The following is a 22,883-nucleotide window of genomic DNA, read 5'->3' on the forward strand; positions in this document are numbered from 1 at the left end:
AAGAAAGCAAAGGTCGCAGCACGTTCTGCAAAACTATGTGAAACATTCTGGGAAAACAACAAGAATAATAGTTTGGTGCATGGGAGAAAAAAAGGTCAGTCAGAGCTGGGACCTGAAAAGGGGGTCTCAAGAAGTAAAATGAGACTGCACCAGCCCCGTGCTGGAAAGGAGGAGAAGTTGGTTTGGCAGCATCCTCCTCGGGGTGTTCCTGCATACTTGAGCCATGCCCAGAGGGACAGAACTGCTGATGTGGTCAGAGCTACCAGCCAAGCTGGGCTGTGCAGGCTGTTTGGAGTAGGAATAGCCTCTTCGTCACACGCAGCGGAGCAGTCCCGTGGGACTGAGCATAACAACATCTGCCTGTTCACACCACAGACACATCTGGCAAGGCAGCATTTCTCCAAAGTCCATCTGCCCCCAGTTAAACCACAGAGAAGTTAGGTTTTGGTACGCACACACTCCCCGCAGCCCCCCCCCCCCCCCCCATTCATTCACATTCATTCAATCTGTTCAACTCCATTCACGCTGTCAAACCACATGGTCACAAGCAACATAAGGGAAAGAGGGGCACCAACTGTCACACCCTTACTGCATCTTTTGTGGCATCCTTCCCCAGCAGTGGCAACTGCCTCCGAAGGGTCTTGTATGGCCAATAGGGCTACTGAGACCCAGCAGTTACTATGGTGGCATCCTTGTGCTTTGCAGTCTGGCTGCTTCAGCCTCCACACACTTTGTTTAGCCATTCTTAGGAGTTCTTCATTTTGAGTTTCTGAGGCTATGGTCTGCTTCCAGTTGGACTAGAAGGAAATGGCACTTGTGATGTGCTGTTTTCTTCCTGCCATGTCCAGCTGTCTGACAGTGGGGTCTTCTGCAGGTAAGTTGTCTATGCTACAGAGTGCAGGTCTTCCTGGTTTGAGAGAATTTCTCAATTTTAGTGGCTTAAACTGTGTCTTTGGTTATTAACACAGGGTATTGTTTTAACCTTTGTTCTGCTGTTTATTCTGGTGCATGTACACACCTATTTCCATTTATACGTCACTTTCAGTTTCAGGCCTCCAACACCTGATTTGGCTTGCTAAGGAGTCAGGTGAATACCAGAGCCAGGGCAAACAAGGAGAGGTTACATCTGGAAGTAGAGGACACCAGAGAGAGAGAGAGATGTACAGGGATTACATTTTTAGCAGCAGCAATAGCAGCAAGAGGTTACATCAGCCCAGCCACTTTTTCAGTGGTTTCTAACTTTAAGCAAATAAAGCTTGATATTTTGTAGTTGGAATCACTTACTGCCCTGTGAAAATAATACCGATTTGGGACTCCTTGATACAGTGACTCCTGCCTCATCCAGCTTTGTTGCATGTAAACGGGTTCTGTTTGAAGTTGGTGAGAAAGTATTTGGGACATTTGTATTCACAAAACATTATACCAACAAACTGAATAAAACCAGTAATGTTTGTTTGCTTTCACTCACCACTGATCCAAAACTCTTCTTAAATGTATTCAAGTGTTGACTAGAACATGTTTGCCAAGACTGCATTTGCAGCTTCTTTCTGCTTGCAGTTCTTCACTTTACTTTCCTGCTCCATGCTGTTAATACTGTTCCAACAAGGTATTCATTAAAGCTCCTCTGCCCACATAGTTCAGATGTCTAAATGGATTAATCCACAAATGCATGTTTTCACTGCAACTGGCTGAAAAACAGAAGACAAATACTAACAAATATTGAAAGATTAGCCTGATTCATTATTATCACCTCCCATTTGGAGTTGGCAATACAGTGCTGACTCACTGTTTGAATCATTTTCTACCTTATCAGTCAGTCTTGAAACTACACTGTGTGGATCTGTGTTTTATCATCCGTGAGAACCTGCTGACACGTATGCATGCCTACAATACAAACCAGCCCTGAACTATCAACTTCTTTTCTAAGCTAGAACAATGCAGCAAGCTCCTCCTTCTACCTATCTAATTCCATTGCTTTTAAAAAATTACTTCATTTGTTCATGTATCATAGCAAGAGGGCAAATGGGGGGGGCGGGGATTTGCTCAGTGAAAAGCACCTTCCACAAATTTGCCTTCAACAAGGAAAGAGCAAAACCACAGACTGTGCCGCCTTGGTCCCCTTGCCTCGAGGTGATTCTATGACTGGAAGAGTGATCATGACTATGACTGGGCAGTTTCACATGCCTTTCAAATCGAGCGTTAGCACCAGGCAACACAGGCTTGTAATTTTTCACTTTCAAGGTTAACTTTGTGATCCAGAGGGAGCTGCTGAAACTTGCTGTTCCTTAAGCTTGCATTGCTGAAGAGTTTCGGTATGAAAGATGCTCTCAAGTGGATTTACTACGTAGCCCACTGCAAGCCCTACTTCAGCATTCACAGGAGCCCATCACTTCCCGGCTTCCCAGCCGCTCCTGCACTCAGCATTGATCAGCACCTGACTGCCAGTCTGGAAGAAATAAAAGTAATGGCATGGCTACATAAACACTGGAGTTATTTGGATATGCTGAGTTTTTCTCCTGTGTCACAGGCTCAATGCTCAGCGCTACTTTTGTGTGTGGTGTACAGGCAGAGAGAGGAGAGGTGAGCAGGGAGGCGAGGAAACCCTTCAGTGGACACCGGTGCCCTGCTCTGTGTACACAGGCTGCTCTATGTACACACTCTGGGAGGGACCAGACTGGATCCATAATTGGTACATAGGGACCAATAAAAGCACTATGGTTTAGGCCCAGCTGGTGACTAAGTACCCCACACAGTCCCTCAACTTCTTCCCCTCTGCTGTGGGGTGGGGAGGAGAATCCAAAGGAAAAGGTAAAACTGTTGGGTTGGGATAAGAATGGTTTGCTGAGGCAGCATCCCCATGTGAAAATTTACTCTATCCCAGCCGAAAACCAGGACAATTCCGTATGGAATTTCATCCCGGCGGCAGCTCACCGCCAAATCTGAATCATAGAATCATAGAATGGTCTGGGTTGGAAGGGACCCCAAGGATCATAGAGCTCCAACCCCCCTGCCACAGGCAGGGACACCAACCTCCAGGCCTGGATCTACACAAGGTTGCCCAGGGCCCCATCCAACCTGGCCTTGAACACCTCCAGGGACGGGGAATCCACCACCTCTCTGGGCAGCCTGTTCCAGCACCTCACCACTCTTTCTGTAAAAAACTTCCCCCTAATATCTAATCTAAACCTTCCCTCCTTTAGCTTTAGTCCATTCCCCCTTGTCCTACCATTATCTGCTCTTTTAAAAAGTCGAATCCCCTCCTGCCTATAAGCTCCCTTCAGGTACTGGAAGGCTGCAATGAGGTCCCCCCGCAGCCTTCTCTTCTCCAGGCTGAACAAGCCCAGTTCCCTCAGCCTCTCTTTGTAGGGCAGGTGCTCCAGCCCTCTAATCATCCTTGTGGCCCTGCTCTGAACCCTCTCCAACAGTTCCACATCCTTCTTGTACTGGGGGCCCCAGAACACCAGAACCAATGCAGAACCCGGCATGTAAAACACCCAACCCAACCCGCAGCCCCTTCACTCGCTCCTCGCATTGTTTCCTGGGCGGTTTTCAGCCGAGGAACCCCTCTGGTTTCCCTCGCGGCGCTGGGTGCCATCAGCCCGGCTGGGAGCCCGTGTCCCGCCTCAGCCCGAAGCGCTCTCTCGGCCCCAAGCCCCTCCCGCCGCCGAGTCGAGCCCGCCCCGCAGCTTCGCTTTCGATTCCTCTCGACGCGAGCCGGGCAGCAGCCTCGGAGTCCCGCCCCATTCGTAGTTTCCCCTCAACCGTCGCGGCCGGTCGGGTCGCGGGGGTAGCGATGACCGACCCGGCGGTGTGCTGCTTTCTCACCAAGACCATCTGCGCCCAGGGCGGGCGGCTGAAGCTGCCTGAGCTCCAGCAGGCCATCGGCCTCTCGGCGCAACAGCTGGACGACACGCTGGTGGACGCAGGTCCCAAGCGGTTCCTGGTGCTGCGGGATGGCGGCGTGGCCGAAGTCTTGGCCGTGTCGGGCGTGCGGGTCTGCACCCGCAAGGAGTGCGAGGGCTGCGAGCAGCTGCACCTCTGCAAGCTTAACCTCATGGGCAAGTGCACCCACGGGGTCAGGTGAGCCCTGGGGGCGGGCGGCGGGGGAGTCGGGTGGTGGGGGCGGCGGGGCGCGGGCAGCCCCACACCCGACCCCGGCGGGCTTTTCCCCGGGACTGGCCCAGGGCGGCTTGGCGGCAGCCTGCGGCCGCTCCTGTCCTTAAGCTACGCCGCTCGGCCCGCTGGCCGGGCCCTTCTTACCCCGGGTCCCTTCAGAGGGTCAGCCTGCCCCCCCCCCCGCCCCGTCCCGCCTCTGTGTGCAGCCTCGCACCGGGCGGCCGAAGCTCGCTGTTGCCGCTGGCTCGGTAAAAGCCCAGCGTGAGGCTGGTAGATAACAGTTTATTTATAAAGTTTGTTTTTCTGTGTCAGCGTCGCAGTTTTGTAGTTGTTGCCGTGGTTAAAGCTGCTTGCCTCAACCAACCCCTGGCACCTGGGTGAAATAGTTCCCAAAACGTTTCTCTCGTCAAAGAGAAGCCCGAGTATGCGGTCTGACTGCAACCTAAAAAGTTAGGAGCAGGGGCTTTGCTGTGAGCCACTGCTCTGCTGACAGCCACCCGTGTTGGCGGCACCATTTTGGTTCCCCTGCCCATCAGCCCCCATGAGAGGAGGACTCCAGGGCGGTGTAGGCCCCTCTCCAGGCATGGGCAGGTCAGAGGTGGCACCTAACTGGAAAAAAAAAACCCAAAACCAATAAAGGAAACCAAAACAAATGCAGAAATGAAACCCAGAAGGTTTTCGGTGACAATCTGACCTGGTTTGTGGGTGGGGTAGAGTTAATTTTCACAAGAAGCTGGGAGGGGACACAGCCAGGACAGCTGACCCAAACCAGGCAAAGGCATATGGCGTGCCATGTGATGGCATGATCAGTATATAAGGTGGGGGGGGAGGGGGGCAGGCCAGGAGGGAAGAATCACAGCTCATTAAGTTCTGGGTGGGGAGCAAATTGCATTGTGTGTGGCTTGCATTGTATGTTCTAAGTCCTGTTGCTGCCATTTTCCCTCTCCCTTTGCTGTCACGATAACCTGTCCAGATCCCAACCCACCAGTTTTACCTTTGTCTTCCTTTTATCTTCTCGATCCCAGCAGGGGAGGAGAAGTGAGCAGCTGCGTGATGCTAAGCTGCCAGTTGGGGATGGATCCCTGGCACAGTCAGTGACAAGAGTGTGCTCTGGTGGGAGCATTTGTAGTTTAAGCCCTCAAACCCCAGGCCTTGTGCTGTCACAGTGTTAGTAATACGCTGATACTGCACCAGATTCTTACTCTTCTGATTCAAAAAAATGGCTTGCTCTGCACTTGCGTCTGAAAAGTGTGGAGGTGAAAGGCCATGTCTGTCTTAGAATGATAGTAGCAAAGTATTAGGATGCTAAGATATTTTGCTAAAAGGAGGAAGCTGAAATATTGCTAGGTGGACCACATGGAACAGGACAGAAAATATTTTTTTCCTTAAGGTAAAATCTGGCCTTGCTTCCGGATCTTGCAGCATCTTTGTTTTAAAATCTCTGGAAATAATAATGTCTGTACAAGGTACTGGCATCTTTCTATTTGTGGAATCGTGATTTTAGACCACTTAAACCCATTTTTAACTTGTATCTGGCAAGTAACTTCTCAGAGCTTGCCCCCCCCCCCCCCCCCCGTTCTAAATGTGTTCTTAAATTTATTTGAGTATTTATCACTCTATTTGTGGACTGTTTCAACCTTTGAAGTAGAAATACTGTACTCAGGTGATAGAGATTACCATGTGATGATTGGTGGAATCTTTAGCTAACTGCAGAGGAACACTGCTGATGGCTCCCACCTCCAGTGCTTTCTAGTTGTCCAGCCTTCATAGCAATTAAACTAGTGTCTACTGAAGCTAGTATCCTTAGAAGATAATTTCTCAGGACCACAGATGGCATGCTTTTGCCCTTCAGACTTTGCATTCTTATTTATTTGCTTACAGAGCAATGTGTCCAGCAGGTACTGGGGGTCAGGGGTGAAATGTCTGCACAAGGGCCTGTATTGAAGGATTGAATCATACAAAGCATGAGATGATAAAGCTTACACCAGGAGAGTTTCAGGAGTTAACTAGAGGCTGAAAGGATCAAGGGAACAGAGACTTGAGTCTCATAGATTAACAGGTACTTTTGTCAGTTGAGGATGCCTAGTCTAGGCTGTATCATCTCATGAGGAGGACATAAGGAAACTGTATTTTACTGCTTTGAATTTAAGGCACAGGTTGGCTGTTTCTCTTATTTTTAATTTGTAGTATGTTTTAAAATAGATGCAATTTTTGTCTCTCTCTAGTTCATACTCACCTCAGACATTTCTTCACATTTTTAAGTGGCAGCAGCATTTTCATTATTGCCTTTTAATCGCTTCTGTATCCAAAACTTAGAAGTTAATAAACTTTCTTGGACTTTTTTTTACTTCCCAGACAGCAAAGATAACAAATTCCGTTGTTTTCAACTTTGTTATCTCTTTGTTTTGCCCTCTCAGGCTCTTGCATCCTTCTTTACATGCCACCTGTGGGACAAAGACCTTTGACATTCACAAAACCAAGGGTGTTGTGATTTCCTCTGTTGTTGATGTATTCCTCTAAAATTAACTTTTTCTCCAGCTGTTTAGGTCATATGATTTGACAGACTCAGCTTGAAATTTGTGCTGCTAGCTTGCTTGGAAGTGCTCTGGCCACATCACTGTTTAATATGGGGATAAGAATGTCACTGTATTTCACAGATTTATTACGTTGTTTGGTCCGTTGTATGGCTAATAACAGAGCTCATCTACATGTTCATGGAAGACTTCTGCCAAACTGCCTTTCTCTCTGTGGCTTTTCCCCAGTTGTGTGTTATGTGGGGTGCTTTGAATCAGGTTGACTGTAGAAGTAAACATTGACATTTCTGTGGGTTTCCTTGCAGATCTTGTAAGTACTCGCACGACATCATCAATGCTGAGAACAAGAAGATCCTAAAGACTCACAATTTGTCTGGCCTCAATGAGAGTGAGCTGCGAGTCCTGCTTCTCCAGAACGACCCTTTCCTCCTCCCTGATGTGAGTTGTACCCATTTCTTAAGAGAAGCTTTTTTGTTTGGTTTGGTTTTTAAAAACTAGGAATAGGAGAGGATAAGAGGGAAGATGGAGGTCTGGTTTCAATTTCAAGCTGTTGAGATTAGTCTGTATGAAATATGAATGGGAATGGCTGTGAGTGAAAGCACCAGAATAAACAATGGAGAGCAAGGGTTGTGAAAGTGCTGTGTACTTAAAAAACCCCCCAAAAAACCAAAAAAGTCCCATCAGTAAAATTGTTAAAACAATGAAGAGTGTGCTGCTTGCCTAAATACCAGAAGGCTTCTTCCTGGATAAGGCTGTGTCACCTGTGACTTGTCAGCAGAAGACCTGCCCTCTGACAGCAGTTTTGTGTGGCATTCCTGTTGCCCAACAAGATAGCCATAAAGTTACTCAAAACATGCAAACAATAAAAGTCAACAACTTCACCAGAGATTTACAGATGGTGAGGTAAGCGAGGCAGAGGTAATAGATCACAATTATTGTATGTGCTTATGAGATAATAGGCCTGACTAAAACCAGTTTCTTGGCTGTTCTCCCAGAGATAAAGGAGACTGGGAAGCGAGGACCCTTTTGCTTTTCCAGGCAACAGAGACCTGCACATACTGCTGTTTGAGGAGTGAGAAAAATCTGGCAAAACAACCAAATCACTGCAGCCAGTTTTGTGTAGAGTGTGCCCTTTCCAAAGTGCACTGAGGTTTTCTACATCCATTTTCTACGAAACAACCTTTGTCCAGTTGGTATGCAAGTCATTGATTTTGTTAAACTTGGCTGAACAGTCCATTCTGCTTCTGCACGGGTGTGTAAGGGCTGTGCTGTCTTCAAGGAGTGGCTGTTTACCAGAGTAATGCCTGCTAGCCTTGTCTTTTGGAGGTTATAATCTGCACAAATCTGTTGGCATACCACTTCTATTGTTTTCTTGTTCCCTGCTGTGACAGTGCTGGGCTTTGACAAAATAGATTTTGGGGTGGTTTGAGGGGTTTTTGGCAGTGTTTTAAAAGACGTTGTGCCAGCAGATGCACGGAACATGGTATGAAGAGCAAGGAGGATTAATAATAACTTTGTCCTGCTCAGATGAATCTAAAATTTAAGTGTTTCTTGTTTAATTAGTCCCAGTGATAAGCAGATAGTAGCAATCATCATGGCTTGGTCTCTTGGTGCTGGCTGGGATAGAGTTATTTTTTTAGTAGCTGATATAGGGCTGTGTTTTGGAGTTACTATGAGAATGATGTTGCTAACACACGGGTGTTTTTAGTTGCTGCTAGGTAGTTGTCGTGCCTGCAGTAAGTCAAGGACTTTGCACCTGGCAGGGTGTGAGAAGGTGAAGGAGAAGCTGGGAAAACACACCCAGGACAGCTGGCCCAGCCTGGCCAACAGGATACTGCTGACCACAGAGCTTCATGCTCTGGATGTAACTGGGGAAGCTGGCTGGGAGGCAGGATGGCTGCTCAGAAACAGGCTGTGCATCAGGGGGGTTATTTTGCAGGTGTTGAGCATTTGCATTTGTGCATCACTTGTTTTATATTATTCTTACTATTACTGTATTCCTTTGTTATCTTATTAAAATGTCTTAATCTCAACCCATGAGGGCTTTTTTTCCCCCTGGTCTTCTCCCCATCCAACTCTGGGGGAGGAGGGGTGACTGGCTGCATAGTATTTAGTTACCAGCTGGGGTTAAACTATGACAGCTATCACTGAATCGTCCAGAAAGTTTCTGTGAACTGCTCTGGAGTCTAGGGTAAGAAAAACACAACAGCACACAAAATCAGGTTTTTGGTTGGTTTCTTTTTTGGGGGTGGGGTGGGGTGTGGTTTTTTTACACTTTCCCTCACCTTACTCCTTGACTCATTTTGTTGGTTGGTTGGTTTCTTGGCAAATGCAGGGGGCAGCGTGTTTTCTTGATGTAGCTAAGTAGTGGATTCCCTGTTTAGCTGAGGCAGTACTTTATTCTAGATTGGTAGCTCATTCTTATGCTCCCATGTGAAAATTTTATTTGGCATATGTCCTGGTTTTGGTCAGGATGGAGTTAACTTCTTTTGTAGCAGCGGATGGAATGCTGTGTTTGGGTGTTAGAATGAAAGCAGTGCTGATAACACCCTGATGTTTCTAGTTGCTGTCAGACAGTCAAGGACTTTCTCAGCTCTTCATGAGAAAGGAGGGGACGAAGCCAGGACAGGTGACCCAAACGGGCCAAAGAGAGTATTCCACGCCAGTTACGTCCTGCTCAGTACAAGGGGGGCTGATGAGGAAGAGCAGGGGCGGCTCCGGGACGCGCAGTTCTTGGGGGACGGTCGGGTTTCGGAACGGCTCTGGGTGGCACGGCCTGAGTTGTGGGTTTGGTGAGAAACTGCATTGTGTATCAACAGCTTCATAGATTTTTGTTCTAAAGTCCTGTTAGCATTGTTATATTTTTGTCTTTCTGCTATTTTAGTAAACTATCCTTATCCCAACCCATGGGCCTTTTTAGTTTCTTGGTTTTGGGGTTATTTGCCCCTTCCTTTTCCCTTCCCTTGCCTCTACCTCCCCCCCCCCCCCCCTTCCCCTTCTCTTTTCCTTTAAGGAGCAAGCAGCTGCGTGGATCTCGGCTCTCAGCTGGGGTAAAATCACAACAGCATACTAACATCATCCTTTATTGTAACTTCCTTTAGATGTTCTACAAAACTGCCTTAAGTGGCTGATATCTCCACTACTTTAAAGTGATATTTTATGCATGGAGCATCCATTACACGATGTTTGTATTTTTAATACTCTCTCAGCTTTTACCTTATTCTGTATGTTAGTTGCTTTTTCTCCCTACTCTTGACCAGGACAGTGCAAGTATGAAAGTACTTCCTGTGCTCTGGTCCCCAAACCCAGTGTCTGACATAAGTCGGATGCCTTTTTGTTTTTTTGGTTTTGCTTTCTAGTATTCCTGGAGGAGAAAGGTTTTGGAAAGGAGAGGCTATTGAAGTTGAAGGGGAAAGTTTGGGTTGGGGAAAGACCTGTTAACAAAGCAGTGATTTTAAGTTTTTGTAGGAACATCCAGAGAGGTGTACTACCCCTTTGAAACCAGGGACTACTGTGTAAGTTTATGTTGCAGCATTTAGTTTGTGTGTGATTGTCTGTCTGTGGTGGGTGTTGGACAGTTTCCAGCTAGGTAACTGGAACAGTTACCTCCACTTAGTGGGGTGGAAAAGTACACTGCAAGCCTTAAAGTCCTAACCTATTTTTCTTGTTACATAGGCACTCAGATGAGGCATGTTTGTGTAGGTGAAGGAAATGCTGAGTAATATCAGGCCCCCAAAATACAGTAACATTCTTCAACTGAGGAAGACTGTCCCTTGCAATAGAGTGAGATTTGTGATCATTTTGGGGGGGATTCTGGGTAAAAAAGCATAAAGCATCCACAGTGACAGAGGGCAAGATGGGGAAGAAAGACAATATCCCCCTTGGGTTTCTGTTTCCCTCAGAGGCTAAGAACCATCGAGGACAGTAACCATCAGTGCTCATGGAAATTGCAGCAGTTCCATGGCTCTGTATGCTCCCACCTAATTTAGAGCAACTTTGTGAAGTGATGCTGGCTGATGGCAATGAGAAGCTTGCCTTTGGCAGTGGGTACTGTTACAAGTGGAGGCAGAAAAGGACCTGTGGGTGTTGGTTGACTGCCAACTGAATATAAGCCAGCAGTGTGCCCGGGTAGCCAGGAAGGCCAACGGCATCCTGGCTTGTATCAAACATAGTGTGGCTAGTAGGTCTAGGGAGGTGATTGTGCCCCTGTACTCGGCATTGGTGAGACCACATCTTGAGTACTGTGTCCAGTTCTGGGCTCCTCACCATAAGAAGGACATTGAGGTCCTCAAGTGAGTCCAGAAAAGGGCAACCAGGCTGGTGAAGGGGCTGGAGGGCAAATCCTATGAGGAGCAGCTGAGGGAGCTGGGGATGTTTAGCCTGGAGAAGAGGAGGCTGAGGGGAGACCTTATCACTGCCTACAACTACCTGACAGGAGGTTGTAGAGAGGTAGGTGATGGTCTCTTCAGCCAGGTGACAGGAGATAGGACAAGGGGAAATGGCACAAAGCTGTGCCAGGGCAGGGTCAGATTGGATGTTAGGAAAAAATTTTCACTGCAAAAGTTGTCAGGGCCTGGAACAGGCTGCCCAGGGAGGGGGTTGAGTCACCATCCCTGGATGTGTTTAAAAAAGGGGTAGATGAGGTACTTAGGGATATGGTTTATCTTAGGACAGGAACAGTTGGACTTGATGATCTTAAAGGTCTTTTCCAGCCTTGTGATTCTGTGAGTACAAATCCAGCTAAGGGTTGGGTTTTTTCCCCCCAGTCTTTTAAACACTGCTGTCGCAGCAATCTCTAACTCCCCAGCTGATGTCTAAGTATCTATTCAGTTGCAGTGCAGCATAGAAACTGCCTCCGTTGCTTAGAGTGGAGATTGGGAGGGGATGGGTGACAACTTTTCCAGTGTGCTGTGGGGGCTGCCTGCCAGGCTGTGAACCCTCCGTGAAGCAGCTCTCCTGTTATGGGCTGCTCCTCTGTGCTGCAGGAGCTGTGTTGCTGTGGTGGTTAGTGGGCAGCATGAAGGAGGGTTTGGTGAGTGATTTGTTTGGGTTTTGGTTTGTTTTTTTTCTTTTTGGTGTGGAGAAGAATAAAGAAGTACGTTGCTTTTTCCATATGTATTTGAATCTCGAAGCATTCTTCTTACCGTTTTTAGAAGCCCAAGTCTTCAGTGCAGAATAAGCTTTACAAATAGAAAGTGCAAATGCAGTTTCAGCTCTGTGGAATAATACCTCATTTGATGCTGTATACATGTTTTTGTGGAGATCTTTGTTCTTTGTTATGGTTTTGGTTTGGGCTTTTTCTGGTTTTAACAGAATAAATGTAAAACAGTCAGTCATTATCCAACTGTCTTGCTAAGGAGTGCCAAAATTGAGTTCGTGTTGGATTGGCTTTTCTTTTTCTTGGAAAAAGACCCACAACTGCACAACTTCAAAACTGAAAATGCGTGAGTCAGCTGAAAATGCTTGAGTCAGCTGAAAATGCCTGCTCCTCCATGCAAGAAATCTGTCCGGATTAGGGAAGTCACAGCCTACACAAGCCTTTTAGTGACTGTTTTTCTGCTGTTAAAGCTGTGTGCCTATTGTTTTGTGCAGCCTGCTGTAGGTGATCCTGCTCTGGCAGGGCAGTTGGACTAGATGATCTCCAGAGATCCCTTCCAAGCCCTGCCCTTCTGTGATTCCATTTCACATTTTATCTGTCTTCCCCACTTTCAGGTCTGCCATTTGTACAACAGAAAGGATGGTACCTGCAACCAGCAGAACAACTGCAACAGGCTTCATGTTTGTCGACACTTTCTCCAAGGGCAATGTAGGTTTTTAGAATGTAAGAGGTCCCATAACCTCTTGGATCCTCATGCATTGAGATTGCTGGGAACTGGAGGCATTGATATGGACGTAGCTTCAAACATCCAGGCTATATATAATCACAGGCATGTGGAGTTCAACAAGGAACTGAAGAGGGGGAAAAGTAAGTTGAGAAAAACGCTGGGCTTGAATAGGATTCTAAGTTTGATAGAGATAGAAGCTGTTCTTGCTTTAACTCACAGCTAAACACCCTCATCCTTTTTGTGCTTTTAGTGCAAAGACATGAACTAAGGGAAAACGTACCGAGAAAACCGGCTGTTCCAAGGAATAGAGAACCGAGGACACCAGCAGCAGGCGCCACGCCCATAGTGTCACCTTCACAAAGTAATTACCTAGGTGACTACCAACTGCTTCCATGTGGAATCAGCTTTCCTGTTTCCTCTCTTACTACATGCATGCATTTTTCCTTTCTGCCACTGATGTGCTTTCAGGAATGGAGTGTCATGGTTGAGTCATGTGGGAGGGAGAGCTGCATTACTGTTGCCCAAAACACAGCGTGCAAAATTATTATAGAGTGGCTGCTGCTAAAAGGGACTGGCTGGCATTTGTAACTCCTATTGCTGTAACTCCTGTTGTATCGGCAGTGGAGTGGTGGCGCAAAACAACATGTGTGATGGTGTGGTGGTTTAACCCTGGCTGGAGGCCAGATGCCCACCAAAGCCACTCTATCACTCCTCTTTTCAGCTGGACAGGGGAGAAAATATATATTGAGAGGCTTAGGAGTTGAGATAAGGACAGGGGGAGATCATTCCACATTTAGTGTCATGAGCAAAAAAACCCCCAAACCATCTAGTTTATTACACACACAATGAAACCAGAGTTGGATAATGAGAAATAAAACCAAATCTTAAAACACCTCTCCCCACCCTTCCTTTCTTCATGGATTCAACTTGATTCATGATTTCTCTCCATTCCTTCCTCCACCACATGTGTCACAGGGGGAGATGGGGAATGGGGGTTTTGGTCAGTTCATCATGAGTTGGTTTCCTTCTTAGCCAGGGGGCATTCCTCACACCCTTCCCCTGCTCCAGTGTGGGGTCCCACCCATGGGAGACAGTCCTCCACGAACTTCTTCAACGTGAGTCCTTTCCCACAGGGCCTCAGCTCGACACCAGATGCCCTAGCGTGGATCCCTTCCATGAGGTGCAGCCCATCAGACCCACTCTGCCCCATCCTGGTCCCCCAGCGAGTAACAAGTCCTCCCAGCAAACCTGCTCCGTCGTGGGCCCTTCTGTCCGTGGGCCGCAGGTCCTGCCAGGAGCTTGCTCCAATGCAGGTAACAGCATCATCCATATGTCTCCACCCACTCCTGCATGGGGTCCTCCACGGGCTGCAGGTGGGATCACTACTTCCCATGATCTTCTATGGGCTGGCCCACCATGGTCTTCTCCATGGGCTGCAGGGGAAATCTCTGCTCTGGCACCTGGAGTGCCTCCTCCCCCCCTTCTTCACTGACCTTGATGTCTGCAGCATTTCTTACATCTTCTCATTTTCTTATCTGGCAGCAAAATGCATCCGCTTGCCTTCTTTTTTTTTTCCATCTTAAATATGTTATCACAGAGGCACTACCACCATTGCTGATTGGCTTGGCCTTGTTCAGGGGTGGGTCTGTCCTTGAGCCAGCTGATGTTGGCTCTGTCAGACCTGGGGGAAGCTTCTAACAGCTCCTTGCAGGAGTCACACCTGCAGCCTCCCCTATTCAACCAGAACTCTGCCATACAAAACCACACGATTCCACCCCTTGCCTCTGTGAGTCATGTATTTAAGAATTACCATTAAAATCCACATCCCAACAGAAAATTCCCCCATAATTATTACCCTCCCCAGCTCTGTTCAGTCTGCTTTGCCCATTCCCTCTTCCTATTATTGTCCTTATCTCAAATTCCTCGGGCCCCACATTAGGTGCCAAAAAGCACTGTGGTGGTTTGACCCTGGCTGGAGGCCAGATGCCCACCAAAGTCATTCTATCACTCTCCTTTTCAGATGAACAGGGGAGAAAATATATATTGAGAGGCCTGGGAGTCAAGATAAGGACAGGGAGAGATCATCCTATAGTCAACGTCACAGGCAAAACAGACTCAACACAGAATAAAAACTATCTAATTTATTACACAAACAATGAAACCAGAGTTGGATAATGAGAAGTAAAACCAAATCTTAAAACACCTCCCTCCACCCCTCTCTTCATGGATTCAACTTGATTCATGATTTCTCTCCTTCCCTCTAGGTGTCACAGGGGGAGATGGGGAATGGGGGTTTTGGTTAGTTCCTCAAGAGTTGTTTTCCTTCTTAGCCAGGGGGCATTCCTCACACCCTTCCCCTGCTCCAGTGTGGGTTCCCACCCATGGGAGACAGTCCTCCATGAACTTCTTCAATGTGAGTCCTTTCCCACAGGGCCTCAGCTCGACACCAGCTGCCCCAGCAAGGGTCCCTTCCATGAGGTGCAGCCCATCAGGCCCACTCTGCCCCATCCTGGTCACCCAGCGAGTAACAAGTCCTCCCAGCAAACCTGCTCCGTCGTGGGCCCTTCTGTCCGTGGGCCGCAGGTCCTGCCAGGAGCTTGCTCCATTGCAGGTAACAGCATCATCCATATGTCTCCACCTGCTCCAACGTGAGGTCTCTCCCCAGGCTGTAGGTGGGGTCTCTGCTCCCCATCATCTTCCATAGGCTGCAAGGGAATCTCTGCTCTGGCACCTGGAGTGCCTCCTCCCCCCCTTCTTCACTGACCTTGGTTCTTGCAGTTTCACAGATCTTCTCACTCCCTTCTCTGGTGACAAAAAGCAGCTGCTTGTGGGTTTTTTGCCTCTTACATCTATTATCACAGAGGTGCCATGACTGTTGCTGTTTGTCTTGGCCTTGGTCGGTGGCAGGTCTGTCCTTGAGCCAATTGGTATTGCCTCTGTGGGACATAGGGAAAGCTTCTAGCAACTTCTTGCAGAAGCTACCCCCGCAGGTCCTCCTGCACCACCAAAACCTTGCCATGAAAAACCGCAACAGATGGATATGATCATCAAAACACAAACTGGGATGTTGCCAGCTATCTGGGGTTCTGGTCCAGCAGCTCTATTCATTTGGTCTTAGGTCCCAGTGGCAGTGAATCTACTCAGAGACAGCAACAGTTGCCAAAAGAAGCCAGAGGTGAAGACAAAGGTATGGATCCTTTCTCATACTCCAGTCTTGAGATGAGTGCTTCTCATTGGGGTTTGGTTTCACACAGCCCTGCAGCTTCACGTGGCAGTTGGATTGCCACTTACGTGCTTACCCTGTCACGTGCTGAAAGCTGTAGTACAGGATAGCCTACAGAGCGGTGTTGGGATTTCTGCCCAAGCATTGTAAAGCATAAAGGAGAGGAGTCTGGGTTTGATCTCTGTACTGTTCTGGATAAAGAACTTCCTTCCTGGAAGGAGACCGTTGTACCTGTGTGTGCGATATCTTTCCTTGCCCCCTGTCCCCAGGGAATGGGTTATAGCTCTGTCAGTAGATAGGGTGTCTTGATATACCTTCCAGTGCGTGAATAAGAACTCCTGAAGCTCCTGTCCTGGGCAGAAGGGCCTTGGCTTTAAAAGCCTGTCAGTCCAACGCTCTCTGACCAGGTTCTCTTAACATTCCACACCTGGTGGGTGTAATGCTGTGGCTCAACCCCAACCAGCAGCTGAACCCCATGTGGCTGCTTGCTCACCCCATCCCCCAGCAAGATGGGGAGGAGAATGGGGAGACATAGGCAAACCTCCTGAGTTGGGCTAAGGAAATTTACAACAACAGCAAAAGGAGAGGAAAATAACAACAGCAGGCCTTAGACTATACAAAGCTGGTGATAGGCAATGCACATTGCAGCTGTACAGCTCAGACCTGTTAGGAAGCCAGACTGTCACAAGCTGCACGCAAGCTGCATGGCCTGGGTCTGATCAGTGCTACCTCTCACCCCTTTTATACTGAGCATGACATCATGTGATACGGAATACCCCCCTTGGTTAGTTTGGGTCACTTGTCCTGGCTGTGTCCTCTACCAGCTTCTTGTGAAAATTAACCCTATCCTAGCCAAACCCAGGGCGAATGGTTAATACCACGTTTACTTCTTTGAGGATAGTTGATGTTACATGGGTGTTGTGTTATTGGTTAATCACAAAGCCTTAACTTCTGTGGTGGGCTCTACCCACTAGATCCTGAAAGCACTTGACTTGGCTACTCCAGTAAACTTGTAATTTCTGGGATGAGATACATTGATGTGTTCTGTTCTGTAGATAAAAAAGACAATTCCTCTGCTAAAGTTTCAAACGATGACAAAGAAGAAAAGATTGATGAGATATGCCTGTTCTATGTCTGGAAGTACTGCAAACATAGAGGTAAGCTTTACAAAAAGCCATGTTCTTTTCCAGAGCAGTGTCTGCAGAGGTGCTCAGTGGCTCGGACTAGTGGTGGCACATGGAGTGGCAGTGGCGATTGTGCCTTCTCATTTGCTTTGTTTTCAGGGTATTAATAAACTGTCAGGACTACGGACATAATTGGAGAAAAGTCAAGGGGATACGCTTAAACCCTTTCCTCTCTAGATGGTCCATCTGTGGCCTATTTCAGCACTGCTAGTGGTTGCCCAATAACTGTTTGGTCTGAGATGTCTGTTACAGGCTTGTGCTCTGGTAATGATGCAGTTCTGCTGTCAGGAGTGCCTGTTCTGAGAGGCAGATGAGTGAGTTACTTCAGGGCTTGGTGATACTTCTTCTTCACCATTACTTTTGAAGAGAAACAGCACTTGAAAAAAATAGAGCCATCTTGTTTATGGGTATTTTATACATCATAGGAAATAGACATCTGGCTAAGAGAGACCAAGTGTGACTTCTGTTTACAGCTTTTAGTTAATTTAAGCACAGTGCTTTCAAGACAGGGTACACTCCAGCTCTGTTAAGAAAAAGAAGGAAAAAGGAGTGAACGACGTTTTTTGTCTTCATAACTAGGGTTAGGTTCCATGTGTTCTGTGGTCAGAGTCATCAGGGGTCAAGGATGGTGAAACTCTTTTTTGGCTCTGTCTGTGCAGCAGCTACTCCAGCCTTGTATCACATTTCTCAGTCTCTCTTCTTCTTAGGACCAGTCTTGTTTATGAACTTTTGGTCCTGCACAATGTTAACTGTGTAGCCATGGGCTAGCTAAAAAGGTCAGGCTCAAAATAGCTATACTGTGACCACCAGATAGCTAAAATCAAACAGTTGGAGAGTTGGTGTGCTTTGCTGTGACATGTCTGGCTCTAAAGTTGTAAATAAGAGATTTGGTCCACACTAGAATGCAGAGTGTACCTCAGCTTCTCCTGTCAGGGAGGCCTGAAGGTCACCTCTGCCTGTATCTATCAGCAGGCAGATGTGCAGGCTGTTAAGTGGAAACACACAAACATCCCTGAATTTAAAACATAGATGATTTGGGGAAAAAAGCAACACAAGGTTTTCCTGTGTGAAGGGTGTGTAGCACAGCTCCAGGCCTTGCATGTAAGGCACAGTTAAAAGTCATTTTCTGAGAAGTGAAGCTACGATTCCAGCAGTGCCTGGCAGTCTTGTTAGTAGGGCAGTGTGCTGCCTGTGCTGGGGTGAGTGTAGTGTCCCACTTGAGGGATGGTTTGTGGAGTATTGCAGTCCTTTATGCTGCCTCATTTGTTGAGCTGGGCCTAAAAACAAGCATCCAGGGTTTGGTAACCACCCCACAAGCTCTAAGGGGCTAAGGGAAAGAGAGAACCAAAGACATCACCTGCTTATGTGATGTGTAGACAGGTTTTTAAGCTGAGAAACACGGTGATGTGATATACACATACTTCCTGTCTGTGGCACTGCTCTCCCAGCTGCCAGCAAAGGCAAAGTTGTGGATTCTTTGAAATCTATTGGGCAGTATGCAGGCTTATGTTGTTTTTCTGGATCATACTGGAGAGGAGAAACACATTCCCCTGTTGTCCAAACATGTTTCTGTTTTCAGCAGTCTGACTTTATTGTTCATACCAAAGCCTGGGAGATAAAGCCAGAGTGTAAAAAATGTCTTGCTCTCTGTGTTATTATGATTGGTGAACTCTTGATTCTGTCTGATTTCATTACAGATAAATGCAGATCTGTTCATTACCATTTGCCGTATCGATGGCAGATATATAATGGGATCACCTGGAATGATGTTGCCATGATGGAAGAAATTGAAAAGGCCTATTGTGACCCCCAAAACACCTGGTATAGTAATGCTGGACTGCTTGCTTAGAGTACCATGGTTGAGCCCTTCAGTGGATAAACTCTGTGTTCTTCCTAAAGATGTCTGACTGCCATAACTTCTGATTACTGAGCTGCTTAGAATCGGGGAGGAAGTACAAATTAGAATTCTCTTTTTTTATTTAAAGAAAAGTGATTGCATGGAAATATCACCCTGATTTTGTCTTCTAAAAAATAACACAGCAACTTGCATTTAGAATTCTATACAGGGTTGTCCTGGTTTCGGTCGGGATGGAGATAGCTTCTTTTGTAGCAGCAGATGGAATGCTGTGTTTGGGTGTTAGAATGGGAGCAGTGCTGATAACACCCTGATGTTTCTAGTTGCTGTCAGACAGTCAAGGACTTTCTCAGTTCTTCATATTTCTCTATTCATGAGAAAGGAGGGGACGAAGCCAGGACAGGTGACCCAAACAGGCCAAAGAGAGTATTCCATGCCAATTACATCCTGCTTAGTACAAGGGGGGCTGCTGAGGAAGAGCAGGGGTGTCTCTGGGACGCGCAGTTCTGGGGGGACAGTCGGGTTCCGGGACGGCTCTGGGTGGCACGGCCTGAGCTGTGTGGTTCAGTGAGAAACTGCATTGTGTATCAACAGCTTCATATATTTTTGCTCTAAAGTCTTGTTAGCATTGTTATATTTTGTCTTTCTGCTATTTTAGTAAACTATCCTTATCCCAACCCACGGGCTTTTGGTTTCTTGGTTTGCCCCTTCCTTTTCCCTTCCCTTGCCTCACACCTGCCGTCCCCCCTTTCTCCCCCTGCTCTTTTCCTTTAAAGAGCAGGCAGCTGTGTGGATCTCTGCTCTCAGCCAGGGTAAAACCACAAGGGTGAAAAGAAGTGGATGGAATTTAGTGCTTAGAATGTTAGTATTTCAGGTAGTAAATAATTATTTATTTAGAATGATCAAGTTTTGTGTTTTAACAATGTTCAGAGATGGTCCTTCTCTATGGCTGTTCCTTCCATAATAGTGCTAGTATCTGTAAGTTCTCCCTCCCTTAACTCCTTTCTGCAAGCCCCACTGTACGCCATCTGGATTTGTAGGGCCCCCCCAAGTTTGGCCTCAACAAAACAGTATCGCAGCTTTGGCCCGTGCCTCTTCAGACAGAAGGCAGTTTTGATTTGCAGCTTGACTAGGCTGCTGGATGGTGCAAATCACAAACAAGCTTCCCAAGAGGAGGCTGCTTTCAAAGTTTTTGTCCCTGAGAGGTAATTTCTCAAGTCTCCCAGGAGTAAGAGCCCAGGTGGCTCCAAGTGATGAATGGTATTGACAGAACTCACGGCTGCATCCTCTGTAACCACAGAAAAAAACCAATGTTGATTCAGCTGCAGGTGTTTTCTGGCAAGCTCCATCATGTCCTTACTAACTTCTGTGTTCACACTGAGAGAAACTGTAGTCATGCTTATGTATTGCAGAGATGCCTTTTGGCACACCGTACGGGCAGCCCCAGCCTGTCAAGCTGGCAGGGCAACATCTGGCTAGTGGCTGGGAGAGTGTTCGGTGCCTCACAGGCCATAGTTCACTTCTGAAGGTTGGAAACAGGGTTCAGAGCTGCCATCCATGCTCTGGAAAGAGTCTTTATTTCAGGCCTAATTAAGTTCAGGCAGTCACATGATATTAAAGCAAATAACACCAGCTTAAAATGGGGGTTAGAGGATAAAATGTTTAGTATTAACTGTAATAAACCTGTATTTGCCCTTACAGCTTAGCCAGCCAGAACATTAATTTCCAGACAATGACTTGCTCCTCATCTTCGCTTCGACGCCTCTCTACACCATCTTCAGTCGCAAAACCCTCCCTTGATTTGACCACGAAGTGGATTTGGTATTGGAAGAATGACCAAGGCCAGTGGATTGAATATGGACAACAGGTGAGTCCACATCCTGTGCTTTGAATCACTTCTGAAAAAACGCGAGGAGCCTCTTTCCCCCCCACACCTTCCCCCACACCTTCCCCCCCCAATCACTTTACTCAGCAAGGTTGATTAAGTGAATACTTGCACTTGAATTTTATAGTGTCAAGTTAAGGCAGTGAAGCTACAGATATTCATAATAGATGTGATAAAACGATGCTAGGCTGGAGGGGAGGGAACACACCTGATATCCTTGCAGTGAGTTTCAGTATGGACAATTGTCTTATGGGGTGTTACAACTACTTTCCTGATGAAACTTCGTTGGCAAATGCAGGGAAGCAAAAGTCTTTTTTTCAGCTTGTCTTGATCAGACTGGTTTTGATGATACGTGTTGGCTCCTCTAGGCAGATTTCCTAGATTCTTTTCCAAAAGGAGTCATCCCTCATATTCTTCATCAGTGTACCCTCATATTCTCCATCAGCATACCCTCATATTTTACGTTGTTCAGTGCATTAGAGAATTACATGTGCATTGTGGTCTAACCCTGATGTTGAGGAGCAGATTTCCAGTCTACCAACCATGCCAGTTTGTTGTGGGTGAGATTTTAGACCATTGAAAGAGCCACAGCCAAAGCTAATGGCAAAAGCAGTTTTATTGAAGTAGGGTGTTGTACTAGTGAGACTTAATAAAGTCTGATATTTAGGTTCACTCTGTTGCTGCACAGAGGATATAATAATGTTACCAATGCCAAATCTTATTACACTGTAATACAAAGTTATGTGTGATACCAGACACTTAGCAAAGACCTGCAGTTGGTAAGGGGTGTCTCTTGGCATCAGGGAGTAACCTTGAGAGGTGTTCTAGCTCAGGGAGAGATCACCACTCTGCAGCCTACTGCTTAGCAGAGAAAGTGCATAAAAAGCTCACTTGGGCTTGATGGAGTAAAGTGGTTAGCTTTTAGTCAAGTTACATGTGAGGCAAAAGGTACCCATGAGACTCCTTGGACCCACAACTTTCTTTGTTCCTTGTTTTGGAAGAACCACCAGCTATTCATGTTTTAACTGTGAGATCGGTGCTCCGGTTTCCAAGCTCATGTGCATCAGTGCTCACCATGTCACCGTGTTCCTTTGTGGGCTTCCAGAGGCCAGCTGGGAACTAGAGAGGTTCATGGCCTGGTCCCAGCCTAGGCCTTTACTTACTGTGGAGCCTGAACCAAACTACCACTAGTTTGGTCAAGGGGTTGAGTGCATCTGAACATCCAGCCAATAGTGAAGCACCACACAACCACTCGCTCACTCCTCCCTGGCAGGATGTGGGGGAGAATAGGAAGGGTACAAGCAAGAAAACTCAAGGGCTGAGATAAAGACAGTGTAATAGGCAAAGCAAAAGCCACGCACGCAAATAAAGCAAGACAAGGAGTTCATTCCCCATTCCCCACGGACAGGCAGGTGTTCAGCCATCCCCAGGATAGCAGGGCTCCACCACGCATAGTGGTGACTTGGGAAGGTAAACACCATAACTGCAAACATCCCCCCTTCCTCTGCTGTCTCCTCCCAACTCCTTGCACACCCCCAGCCTACTCGCTGGTGGGGTGGGGTGAGAGGCAGGAAAGGCCTCGGCTCTGCGTAAGCCCCGCTCAGCAGCAACAAAACCATCCCTGTGTTACCAGCGCTGTTCACAGCACAAAGCCAAAGCCCAGCCCCACGCTGGCTACTGTGGAGAAATTACCTACCCCAGCCAAAGCTAGTACAACTTGTAACAGAAATCTAAGTGTGATAGCTGTGTGTCCATCATTAGTAATTAAGTATTTGTGTGTATCAGTACTCTGCTTTAGGTCACTGTAGTTTGTGGTGGATTCCTCTTCATCCTACTCTTTTCTGTTTCTTTCTCTCTACCCAAACTAGTTACCCAGAGTTTAGTCCTGACTGTGTTTACTCATTGTTATTCTCTTTTTTTTTTTAATCTTTCACAAAGGGAGAAGGGTCTACTGTGAACTCCCCATCCTCTGATATTATTGAGAATTTGTATCTGGCAGATCCAAGTGCCACCATACCTTTCCAGGCTGGCTTTCAACATTACAATCTCAATTTTAAAGGTACTCATTTTAAAGGTTCTCATTTTCAACTATGCAGTGCCTTACAAAGACTAGCTTTTAGTCCCAGCTTTTAGGAGGTATGACTTCTTTTACTAATGTTATCAAATTTACTTGTTGGAAGGGGAAACAAAGTGGTGATGTCCCAGAGAAAACTCTTTACAAAAGTAACCTTTCCCCTTATTCCTTAACACTATCCAGAGTC

At 47.0% G+C, this 22,883-nt stretch overlaps 1 protein-coding gene across 1 annotated transcript in view; it reads left to right on the forward strand.

The window, feature by feature from the left end:
- Nucleotides 1-3,793: 3,793 nt before the first annotated feature.
- LOC311194544 (protein mono-ADP-ribosyltransferase PARP12-like) overlaps nucleotides 3,794-22,883 on the forward strand; it is a gene marked incomplete at its 5' end in the record, with an annotated part of 29,001 nt that continues 9,911 nt past the window's right edge. The window contains 11 exons of the mRNA XM_084267659.1: nucleotides 3,794-4,080; nucleotides 6,956-7,088; nucleotides 12,363-12,615; nucleotides 12,726-12,848; nucleotides 13,609-13,788; nucleotides 14,907-15,086; nucleotides 15,594-15,662; nucleotides 16,754-16,855; nucleotides 18,580-18,703; nucleotides 20,439-20,604; nucleotides 22,561-22,681. Coding sequence (XP_084123785.1) covers nucleotides 3,794-4,080; nucleotides 6,956-7,088; nucleotides 12,363-12,615; nucleotides 12,726-12,848; nucleotides 13,609-13,788; nucleotides 14,907-15,086; nucleotides 15,594-15,662; nucleotides 16,754-16,855; nucleotides 18,580-18,703; nucleotides 20,439-20,604; nucleotides 22,561-22,681 — 1,738 coding nt within the window. The remainder of the gene's footprint in view (nucleotides 4,081-6,955; nucleotides 7,089-12,362; nucleotides 12,616-12,725; nucleotides 12,849-13,608; nucleotides 13,789-14,906; nucleotides 15,087-15,593; nucleotides 15,663-16,753; nucleotides 16,856-18,579; nucleotides 18,704-20,438; nucleotides 20,605-22,560; nucleotides 22,682-22,883) is intronic.

Source organism: Gallinula chloropus, assembly GCF_964237585.1.
Source record: "Gallinula chloropus genome assembly, chromosome: 1".
NCBI classification, from domain to species: Eukaryota; Metazoa; Chordata; class Aves; order Gruiformes; family Rallidae; genus Gallinula; species Gallinula chloropus.